Here is an 11,666-nt window from a genome sequence, read left to right as displayed (position 1 = left end):
AAATAAAAAAAATTCTTTGAAAGATTCATATGCAAGCTCAAAAAAAATCGAAAAAAAAAAATTAACCTTGACAAATATGTCAAGTCACTCGTTAAATAAATTTTTTTTTTTTTTGGGGTTTAAGATTGGTTGTGGACCAGTGGTATCATTATTAAGTAATGTAGCCGTCCTAACATTTTAGTAGGACAGGTTAAGAATAAATGGGCTCAAGCCCACTGACCTATCCGTATAATAAAACTGTTTATTAGGTTCAAAGCTCGAGAAAGTCAAATACAAAGTCACAAAAGCATTAGAGTCATTTGACTATAAGGTTTATGTGTTGTGTTGTGTTGTGTTGTGTTGTCACAAACTCACAACGAATTATTGATCGCACTCACAAAGTTTTGGTCACAAACTCACACGAGCGTCTTCTGAAATCAAAATCACCTGGATGGACCCACCCAACTACTCCTCCAACAATCAATCACAGCCGTTCATTGAAACATGAAATCACGAAACTACCCTCCAATTTTCAACTTATCTACACCAACCTGCCCTTTGCCGCGAGTGTCCCGAGTGGCCAAACTCTCGGTCACAACTCACAACTCTCAAGCTCAACTACCTCTTTTTGCTCATGCAAAGGCACGAAATTCGAGGATTTCAGACAGGCCCGCATAGATTTCTCCAATCTACTGTCACTTTCTCACTAAGTACTCTCTCTCTCTCTCTCTCTCTCTCTCTCTTTCTTGGCCTTGTTCTACCCTCTTTGCCCACTACACTTTCAGCTTCAGACATGTCCGAGATTCTCTGTTTTCTAGTTCTAAACTAGATTTTGAACCACCAACTTTGCCGGAATCTGACTTTCATTTCAGACCCAGAAATTATTTTCAGGTAGATTTGCTTCAAGTTTGTTATTTTATGTATTTTCTCAGGTCTACCTGGAAAATGTAGTGGTTTCTACTCGGCATAGTTTGGACAATAATACTTATTTAATGTAACCAACTCTCTGAATTTTTTTTTTGATGGGCCAACTCTGTGAAATTGATTTAGTTGGTCTAAATTTAGTAAATTTTTCGTGTTCTAACTTCTAATCCATGTTTGGTGATTGATCATGCTTTTCTTCTTTTGCTATTTCGGGGATTTATCAATAACATGCATTTTATACCATTTTAAGCAATTTTTCATTTTTTTTTCTCGTTCTAGCTGCTATCTGACGCCATTTAAAAAAAAAAAAAAATATATATATATATATATATATATATATATATATATATATATATATATATTATGAAGGGTCTCTATCCAATAATGTTATTGTTATCTTTTCTTTGTTCTGTGTTTGTTTTAGAGGAATAAGGAATAAATAGAGATAAGATGCTTACTCTTATCTACTTTTTTATTAATAAGAAAAAAAAATTTGGTGTTAAATGTTTTTGAGGGAAAGTTTGTGTGTCTCATGGGTAGATTCTAGAGTCAAGGCTTTGAATTTGCTATGTTATCTTTTCAGTAGTGTGAATCTTTAAGCCTTTTTGCAACGATTTGCCCCCTCTTGATACTGTGAAGAGGGTAGCAGTTGAATAAAATTAGAGGGTCTTTTTTATGGAACAATAAGAGAGAGGGTAACTCTTCTGAAATTGAAGGAGGTTAATAATTCATATTTGTTATTACTGTGATGTGATATGAACCTTCTTGTTCTTCAAGCAGAATAGTGATTTTGTTTTTTAATGCTCCCTTCACTTGTTGAGAATGTATATCATGTATTGGATATGTGCATCCTCCCTCTCACATTGTCTATGGGACTCACTTATTGTGAGAGGGAGCATGCATATGGTAATAATTACTTTTACTTGTTTTGTTTATTCACCTTATAAAGGAACCATAATTTAATGCTAAATATACTACCAATTTTAGTACACAAGAGTAACAAATTACAAAGCAAAATGACAAAAAGCATTAACTTTTTCTATAAAAATATATGGCATGTTAGTAAAGTTATTAACATTTTGCTTGTTGGCCTTTCAAAGTAGGCAATGTTTTCAACTTATCCTAAAATGGAATGATGGACAAACAAAACGGGACAATTGGAGCATATTTTGAGGTTAGAACTTAATTGAAGTAAACAGAAGTGAAGATATGAAATTATGACACGTAACCTTCATGCAATCCAATACCATAAAAGAACAAGCATTCACATTATTACATTGTATATCAGTAGCCCAATCAACCTTGGGAGCCCACTCCACTGCGTCCTTAGTACAATCTGCTTGAATTGATGTTAGCACTGAGATCTTGTTTAAATTCCCCAGCTTAATGTTTAAATAACCTTGGGTTTGAAATTCACCTAATTGTCTATGCATTGCAGATTCTTGATATTATACCTGTTATTGTGGGGATTATTGCTAGGATTGAGCCTGCTAGCTAGTCAAGGATGAAGAGAAGGAATCTGTGTAGAAACAAACATCCGTTTGATGCTTATCGTAAGTATTACCTCCTCCCTCTCATTCTTTTTATTTTTTTATAAGTTGTAATTCTCTTTATTTTTCTTTTGAATTCAAACTATAATGATTGTCTTCAGCTTTGGATTTCTTTTTGGAAAAATATGGACTTATCACATCTCACAAAAATACATATTAGAAATTAGTCATTCTTGAACCCCTGACTTTGGAATGATTTCTGTGATTACCAAATATCAGTGATCTTTCTGCTGGAGTTATGCTTGAATGGTTCATAAATCTAAGTTAAATTTTCCTTTATCAAAAATAAAAAAACCTTTAGTTAAATTCATAAGAACTTACCAATTTTTCATCTGTCAGCTTTTGAAGCTCTTTTCTATGGCTCATGGGAAGCAGTGGAGCTTATCAGAATTGTGAATGGGTCTATGACCTTGCATTTCGAGGATTTTCAGACTGTAATTCAGGAGAAAAGTCCAATTGCAAACCTTCGTATACGGTCAAGGCAAGCTACTTTATCTGACTGCACCTGCTTTCTGAGACCCGGTGTTGACATATGTGTGCTTTCAGCCTCTCAACAAGGAAATAGTTCAGATGAGGGAAACCAGGAGGTTGTAACTCACCTTTTTATTTTGTTTTGTAATTTGGATTTCTCTGTCACAGCTTCAATAGAGCAATTTGGCATCTTAAATGCTTAGACACTTGTGTGTGCCTATGTATGTTACACATTCATCATATATTTATCTTTCCATTTATGTTTATTTATTTCTCATGACTAAATCCAACTTACAACACCAAGATATCTTGTTGCTTGCTAGTCCTAAGTTACAAGTCCACTTTCTATAGACTGTGTACCTATAAATGCATTACTTTTTGGTTCTTCAATGGGTAGAGAAGCTACTGTGGTTACACCCCAGTAATCACGCCTGGTTGCCTGCTCTAACTTCCTTCTCTTTTCCTATATATATATATATATATATATATATAAATTCTCCTTCTCTTCCAACTTTTGTTTATTTCTATAATGATACTTTGATAACATGGTTTATTCAATTTTTCAATGTTGGGGCTGAATTTTAAATTGCTTTCATTTCATTTAATTCTGTGCTTTTTGCAATTTTATAATTGTGATGATTTCATGTCTCTGTCCCCTCATATCATTACATATTCTCTAAGAAAAGGGGAATGCAATTACTAAACTAATGACCTAATATCAAAGGTTATTCCTGTGCATGTGAAAACTCAACTCACATATTTTACTTCTTGGCTGATTGTTACATTACTTTTCTAGTGTTCTTAGCTTGCATTGGCCTGTTATTTCTTTGCACATTATCTGGCTTGTTTCGTTATACATGTTTGATCAGCAGATTCTCTTTCTTATATAGGTGTGGGCTGATGCTAGAATAAGTTCTATTGAGAGGAAACCTCATGACTATCGTTGTTCATGTCAGTTTTATGTTAACTTCTATGTTAACCAAGGCCCTCTAGGTTCAGAGAGAGGAACACTTAGTAAAGAGGTTCACCTGGTAGGAATTGATAAAATTGCTATCCTCCAAAGGCTTGAAAGATTTCCTTGTGAAGATCGGCACTATCGGTGGGCTTCCTCTGAGGACTGTTCTTCATTGCCTAAAACTAAATTGTGTCTGGGGAGATTCTTATCTGACCTATCATGGTTACTTGTAACATCAGTTTTGAAGCATACTACATTTGATGTAAGATCAGTGAAAAACAAGGTTGTGTATCAAATTTTGGGGGCTGATGATGATAGCTGTACAACAAACTCTGGTAATTACTTAAGTGCTGTAAATTTAAGAGTAGAAAATGATATTGTAGAACCCACTGTACTAAAATTTGTTCCGGCTGAAGCCATTGAGGCAGCTCCGGCTTGTGAAACGCATGAAGCTGCATCACAACCATTTTATGATCTTATGGACTTGCGACGCTCTAAACGTCGAAATGTACAACCTGAACGCTTTCTTGGCTGTGACAGTGGTTCAGAGATAGATATTGGCTATGTCCGAACGAGGCCATACAAGATAGAACAATGGAAAGACGAGGAAATGTCATTACCACTATCCTACCTGTTTGGTATGAATGCAAGCTGTTCTGAAGAGCATAATGAGGTTGAAAAAAAGGTCCATAAGGTCCATTCTCATGCGTTACGTCCCTGTGAGGATCTTCTTTTGCCCAAAAGCAAGACTAAATCAAAAGCAAAAAAATCAAGTGTGGCTAGTAAAAAAGAACGTCAAACTCAACTTGCTATTGTTCCTTTTCGAGATGAAAGTGCTCCAATAGCCTTTGAACACTATCATCATCCTGCCAAGAGTCATGGACATCACAGAGAAGATATGCGTGAACTTTCTTCCAAGTATTATTACATGAATAGTTTTCCTAAAGCACAGAAAAGGAAAATTTCTGGATTAGAAGATTTGGAATTAGAAGCTAGTTGGGAAGGAAAAGCGTCAGATAGAAAACTCCAAGGAAGAAGATATAATTCAGCATGTGCAAAAAGGGATGTTCTAAGTGAAGAAAGAACCTACCAGAAGAGAACCTTAAGTGCTGGTGCATACAAGGATTTAATCAATTCATTCTTGAAGAAAATGGATACCACATCCACAAAAGAAGAGCCGCAGATCATTGACCAGTGGCAAAAATTTAAGGAAACAGCAAGCTTGAACCATAGGGAGATGGAACCACCCCAAGAAGAGGACGAGGGAGAGATGTCAGAAACTGAAATGCTGTGGAAAGAAATGGAACTAGCTATGGCATCAAGTTATCTTTTTGAAGACAATGAGGTATCACTCTTGACCTTTTATCAAGATCTTCTCTATTTATTTGATACTCAGTTGATGAGCTCATTTTGTGTGCATGCGCGTGTTTTTGTTGTTGTTGTTGTTGTGTGTGTGTGGGAGGGAGGGAAATAAAGTTGACAAAACAATAAGATGTGGCTGAATAATGAGAGAATGGTTCAAAGAAGGGATTTTTCTAATTAATAAACATAAATGTTTACCTCAATTTTATTTTATTTTATTTTATTTTTTTGTATTTTTTGTTTCGATCTGCATTCCTCAAGGCTCATTAGTCTGATAAAATGATTCTCAGGGTTCAGAAGCCGCAGGGTCCACTGGGATCATGAACAATTCAAGTGAAATTTGCCAGCATGAATACAAATTGGATGAAGAAATTGGAATTCTTTGCCGCAGATGTGGTTTTGTGAGCACTGAGATAAGAGATATTTCAGCACCCTTTGTAAGTTTGGAACTCATTAATGCTAATTCTTTCTTTCTTTCCTTTTTTTTTTTTTTCAAACCTTCCTTCCTGATGGAGACATTGTGTTTTTGAAGGAAAATGATCCTCTCCATTTGAAATGAATTCATTTCATTGTTGAAATTAAATATTACAAACCTAAAGATGTATCTAGTTTTACAATATCAAATGAAATGGAGAGGGTTCTGTTCCATCATTGAACATGCAGGGGCAGAAAACGTTTAGTTATTGTGAAATCTGTGAAACAACACTGAAGTATGTGATCCTAGAATGTGATGTATTATTTGATTTGCAGGCTCAAAAATGTTCATATATGCCTCTGAGTGGGGCCTAAATTCTTTGATTATGTTTATCCATGACCATGATCTCCTACATGGGACCACATATGTTTGGTTCCAAACCCAATGCATCCAAATTTTTTATTATTCTGTGATGATGTCATTATTTCACAGGCTTTCTAATTAATTTTTTATATCCCCAGATGCAATACACCAGCTTTAACACAGATGACAAGCGATGCAATGAAGAAGATTCAGCACACAAGCTGGAAGATGATGAGGGTTTGGATATTTTACATACTAAAGCCTCCTCTGATGTGCCTTTATCAGAAGAAAATGAGAACGTGTGGGCCTTAGTCCCTGAACTTAGGAAGAAATTGCACTTCCACCAAAAAAAGGCTTTTGAATTTTTGTGGCAAAATGTTGCTGGATCTATGATACCAGCAAAGATGGAAAAAGCTTCCAAGAAAACGGGTGGTTGTGTTATCTCTCATACTCCTGGAGCTGGGAAAACTTTTCTCATTATATCATTCCTTGTTAGCTATTTGAAATTGTTCCCTGGAAAACGACCCTTGGTTCTTGCTCCAAAGACCACACTCTATACGTGGTACAAGGAGTTTATTAAGTGGGAAATTCCTATTCCAGTTTATCTAATTCATGGTCGTAGAACATACAGAGTCTTTAAGCAGAAATCAGCACCATTTCCAGGAATTCCAGGAGGTCCAAAACCCACTGATGATGTAATGCATGTTTTGGATTGCCTAGAGAAAATACAGAAGTGGCATGCACATCCAAGTGTTCTCGTCATGGGTTATACTTCATTTCTAACATTGATGCGGGAAGACTCGAAATTTGCACACAGAAGATATATGGCTAGAGTGTTGCGGGAAAGTCCAGGGATATTGGTACTAGATGAAGGGCACAATCCTAGAAGTACAAAATCTAGGTTGAGGAAGGTTTTGATGAAAGTTGAAACTGACCTGAGAGTATTGCTTTCAGGTACATTGTTTCAAAACAATTTCTGTGAATATTTCAACACCCTCTGCTTGGCAAGACCCAAGTTTATAAATGAAGTTTTGAGGGAATTAGATCCAAAATACAAGAGGAAAAAGAGTTGGAGAGACAAAGCACTACATTTGAGAGAAGCCCGAGCAAGAAAGTTCTTCTTAGATACAATTGCAAAAAAAATTGATTCAAACGTAGGAGAAGAGAGGATGAATGGTCTAAACATGTTGAGAAATATCACAAATGGATTTATAGATGTCTATGAAGGTGGAAGTAGTGAAAACCTTCCTGGTTTACAGATATACACCTTGTTAATGAATTCAACTGACATCCAACATGATGTTTTGGTGAGACTGCACAGGATAATGGCTGAATACCATGGATATCCACTGGAATTAGAGCTTTTGATAACCCTTGGGTCAATACATCCATGGTTAGTTAAAACTGCAGTCTGTGCTAACAAGTTTTTTACTATGGAGGAACTAATGGAGCTTGAAAAGTACAAGTTTGATTTGAAGAAGGGGTCAAAAGTAAGGTTTGTTTTGAACCTTGTGTATCGTGTTGTCAAGAAGGAGAAGATACTGATCTTTTGCCACAACATTGCACCTGTTAAATTGTTTCTTGAGTTATTTGAGAATATCTTTGGGTGGCGGAGGGGTAGAGAAGTTTTGGTCCTTACAGGGGATTTAGAATTATTTGAACGAGGAAGAGTGATGGATCAATTTGAGGAACCATTTGGGCCCTCAAGAGTACTACTTGCTTCAATTACAGCTTGTGCTGAAGGCATTAGTTTGACTGCAGCTTCTCGAGTGATCTTACTGGATTCAGAGTGGAACCCTTCCAAGACAAAGCAGGCTATTGCAAGGGCTTTTCGTCCTGGTCAGCAAAAGATGGTTTATGTGTATCAGCTCTTGGCGACAGGCACACTGGAAGAAGACAAGTATCGTAGGACAACATGGAAGGAGTGGGTCTCAAGTATGATTTTTAGTGAGGCATTTGTGGAGGACCCTTCACGCTGGCAAGCCGAAAAGATTGAAGATGATATTTTAAGGGAAATGGTGGAGGAGGACCGGCATAAATCATTCCATATGATCATGAAGAATGAAAAGGCTTCAACAAATTGATCAGAGGTAAAAACTGCCTTCCAAATTGTTATCAAAGTAGTTACCTGCCTTTTTCATTAGACGATCCTTAGTCTCTCTCTAAGAAGGCTTTGTGGCATAATTCTCATATCATGTTACTTCATATGTGAATTTCAGCATAATTACATGCATCAAGAGTGAATTGCTTTTGTCATTTTATGCATCATTCATTTGTGAAAAACTTAGCCAAGCTGCCCAAATGTTGCAGACAGCCTGAGCACTAATTTTGACCAAGATGTGCTTTAATGGTTTTTGATGTTCCTGATAACTCATCCCCCCTAACCTGAAGGGCTCTCTAATCTGAAGTCCATGATCGGGGAATCCTTATATCTATTGATTATGAGATAGTAGAATCATGATGATTATGCATATAGCATCATGGTTTACAATGTATATCTTTTGTAATGGTTGTTGATTTGGTGAACTTTGTTGGGTATGCATGTGTGAGTGAAGTCACACATTGAATAATAATGAGAAGATTGATTGGTTAATATGACAGTTGAGCCCAAACTCATAGGTGGGTTACATGGTGTCCCTATATGTTATATTAACTTTTGATCATTCATTGTGGGCCTACACTCACATGTGTATACCCAACAGTCTTCTATTCTATCAGAGAATTCTTCTCTTCTGTTCTATCAAGAGAATTCTTCTCCTGAGAGTCCTTTCCCCTTCTAAATGTCTACTCTACTTGGAGGAAAACTCTTCTTTTAAGAGTTATCTCTTCTTTTAAGAGTTATCTCTTCTCTCAAGAGAACTTATCTTTTAAGAGTATTCTCTTCTACTTATATGGGAGGACCCTTGGGCGAAGGCTACCATGCCCCATATTGTAATATCTATATAAAAACCTTCAAACATAATCCTTGGTGGACAAGAAATATTACTTCTTTAGCAATCAGACCTTCATCTTCTCTCGAACTATACTAGGATCAACCATGTGCTTTGGTACCATATGTTATATCAATTTCCCAAGTGTTTCACCCCTCACCCACGTGAGATTTCCACATAAGCCTAACAGTTTCTTGCATTTTGCTCCACATCCTGACATTTGCTTCTACTCTATCATATATTTTTCATTCATATCAATTCAAGGTAGGCCTTGGTGCCATGGGTTTATTACACAATACACAGCACTGAACACCCCCCTCCCTCTTTGAAAACAAAGAGAAAAAACCTCTATCTAAACATGTCAATCCATTCAAACTAACTCTGTAATTGTCATTGAAGCATTCATATGAAATTTATTACCTTACCTCCCTGTTATTCCACTTAGCAATTTAAAGCTTAGATATGGCATTTGTTTTTCTAAAAATTGGAAGATTTTGCAGAAGTATGGAAATGGAGATAAGAGCTTACTGAGGTGCCGAACCGAGTAGTAAGCCTGCACTCCACTATTGTCAAAGCATTATATTTATATGTTCCCAAAATGGAAAGTACTTCCAGTGAAGGTGAACTGCATGTCCATTTCAAATGCAGTTTATTTTTTGTCCAGGGTTGGCAATTTTGACTTTGGATAGAATAGAATGACGGAAAAGAATACATGTAGCCCAGCTTGACTAGTCTGTTGAGGATCTATAGCTGATCCCAAAATTTTGGGACTAAGTCTTGGTTGTTGTTGTTGTATTTGTATGTGGATTGGGAATTTTGAAGTGGTAAAATTTGTTTACCCTGCGAGAGTTCTGCATAGCTCTAAGAAAGATGAATTTTATGTAGAGGTACTTGTTTGTCAAGTGAGCTATCTTATTGTAATTTCGTCCTGGACTATGTTACTGGAATAAAAGCCTATTTTTCAAGACAATGTAGTTTGTATATAATACATATGTATCAGTGTATCACCATGAGAATACCTTACATTCCAAGATGAGTATATTATAATGTTTTGTACACCTAAATGGGGCATAGACTCGGTCATTTAGTCTTTGTATTAGACTTAGTCATGTACAGAGGTGGTGGGTTTGTTTGTTTGTTTTTTTAATATTTATTTTTCCCTGTTCTTATATCTTTGTTGTGCATGCATTGCACCTGTGCCCACTAATAAAACTGTATGATGAAAATTCTTACCTTCGTTGTGACATAGGTTAAGACAGCACCAAAAAATCGAGAAACTAAGACATTTGATATGTTCAGGCCATTACTTTTTTTTTTTTTTGATGAAATGCAGGCCATTACTTATTCAATAAATACAGATATCATTTCCCCCCCCCCCCCCCCCCCCCCCCAATTATTGATGTGGTCTATTGTGATTGGTACATTACAAAAGAAGAGACAATGATGAACTCATGTGAAAGTGAATAAGTGACGTTGCTCCAATCACAATTTGTTCACAAAGCAAGTTATGAAACAAGCTGTGATAATATTTTCAGTCTCTATCATTGGTCTAAAAGTTGTTGGTGCATCGTTAGCAAATACCCAATTGGTTGCATTGTTTTCTAAAATTTCTGTTATATTTTTAAAATTTTAAACTATTGTTATTGGATTTAATCTAAGCTTACCATTGACATTATTTTTTTACGCCACTTGAAATTTGTTGTAAATAAATTATTGATTTCTTTTTCAAAGATAGCCTCAACAATATATGAGCGGATAAAAAAACAGATGGTGGGCTTAGCTTAGGAATTTGGATTAATCACTTGGAATAGTTTCTATAGGAGCTTTATTTAAGGAAAAATACATCAAGTTGTCATACTAAATCAAGATTATGCCAACTTGAAGGAAAGCACCAAAAACTTTTGGTACTATGCTCAGAGTCTATTAGTACTAGATTCATTTCCTTGACTAGGTTGTGTTTTTTCTATAATTTTTAAATATTGAGCAGATGTGCCAACTTGTCTATAGTATTTGATATTGGTTGATACTTGACTCCATGCCATATAGGTGACTTTTATTTATTTATATTATAAATTTTTTACTCGATTTTGTTGGGTTTGTTACTTATGCATGAGTAATATTTCTTCTACAAAATACATTGCATCTGGTCAATTTATCATAGACTATAGATGGTTTTAGTCAATAACGTTTCTTTGCATTTGCATTTCTAATATATATATGAAGAGTTGAAGTATAGTATTTATTATTGCTATGTTCTTTTTTAGACACATCAGTATAGCATTTTGAACTACTTCAATCCAATTCGGTCTCATTCAATATATTTTGGACAAATAGGGCCTTTAATTGATCCTTTTTGTAGGCCTTCTTTTCTTTTCTTTTTTTAGCTCTATATATATATATATATATATATATATATATATATATATATATATATATATATATATATGTAATTTTGGGTTGAAAAGCATGAAATTTTATTCTATTTAAGCCAAACTCTTTAGTTTTGTATAGAAAAAGACAAACAAATTAGGCATTAGAAATACAAGTCCTAAAGAAATAAAAATGATAAACATTCAAAGGATTATATTAAAATCCATATCAATAATATAGGCATTCAACTTATATTTGAAAAAACAAATGCTATAATTCTAAACTTATATAAAAATTTAAACATAATGTAACATGTTACATGTGTTTCATAGAATGGGATATATATA

General features: G+C 35.2%; 1 protein-coding gene across 3 annotated transcripts; it reads left to right on the top strand.

Annotated features, from left to right (window-relative positions):
- Positions 1 to 589: 589 nt before the first annotated feature.
- LOC142639293 (SNF2 domain-containing protein CLASSY 1) lies at positions 590 to 9,919 on the top strand. 3 transcript variants are annotated; one of them, XM_075813494.1, is made up of 8 exons: positions 688 to 870; positions 2,004 to 2,077; positions 2,342 to 2,456; positions 2,793 to 3,040; positions 3,815 to 5,224; positions 5,532 to 5,678; positions 6,178 to 8,109; positions 9,450 to 9,919. In XM_075813494.1, the coding sequence occupies exons 3-7, from the start codon at positions 2,408 to 2,410 to the stop codon at positions 8,101 to 8,103; spliced, it is 3,780 nt and encodes a 1,259-aa protein (XP_075669609.1). In that variant the 5' UTR covers positions 688 to 870; positions 2,004 to 2,077; positions 2,342 to 2,407; the 3' UTR covers positions 8,104 to 8,109; positions 9,450 to 9,919. The 3 variants fall into 3 exon arrangements, with proteins under 3 accessions (XP_075669608.1, XP_075669609.1, XP_075669610.1); XM_075813493.1 differs by lacking the exon at positions 2,004 to 2,077 and having other exon boundaries at positions 590 to 870; XM_075813495.1 differs by lacking the exons at positions 688 to 870; positions 2,004 to 2,077 and adding an exon at positions 2,125 to 2,253.
- Positions 9,920 to 11,666: the final 1,747 nt, after the last annotated feature.

Source organism: Castanea sativa, chromosome 6 (assembly GCF_040712315.1).
Source record: "Castanea sativa cultivar Marrone di Chiusa Pesio chromosome 6, ASM4071231v1".
NCBI lineage: Eukaryota > Viridiplantae > Streptophyta > Magnoliopsida > Fagales > Fagaceae > Castanea > Castanea sativa.
The sequence above is the reverse complement of the archived record's forward strand: the minus strand, read 5'-3'. Positions and strand labels throughout refer to the sequence as shown.

Bases quoted from the DNA above. Each gene is read 5' to 3' on its own strand.
- LOC142639293 (XM_075813493.1), top strand. From the start codon at position 2,408: ATGAAGAGAAGGAATCTGTGTAGAAACAAACATCCGTTTGATGCTTAT. The intron at 5,225-5,531 runs GTATCACTCTTG...AATGATTCTCAG, and splicing joins ATCTTTTTGAAGACAATGAG to GGTTCAGAAGCCGCAGGGTC. The intron at 5,679-6,177 runs GTAAGTTTGGAA...TTATATCCCCAG, and splicing joins GAGATATTTCAGCACCCTTT to ATGCAATACACCAGCTTTAA.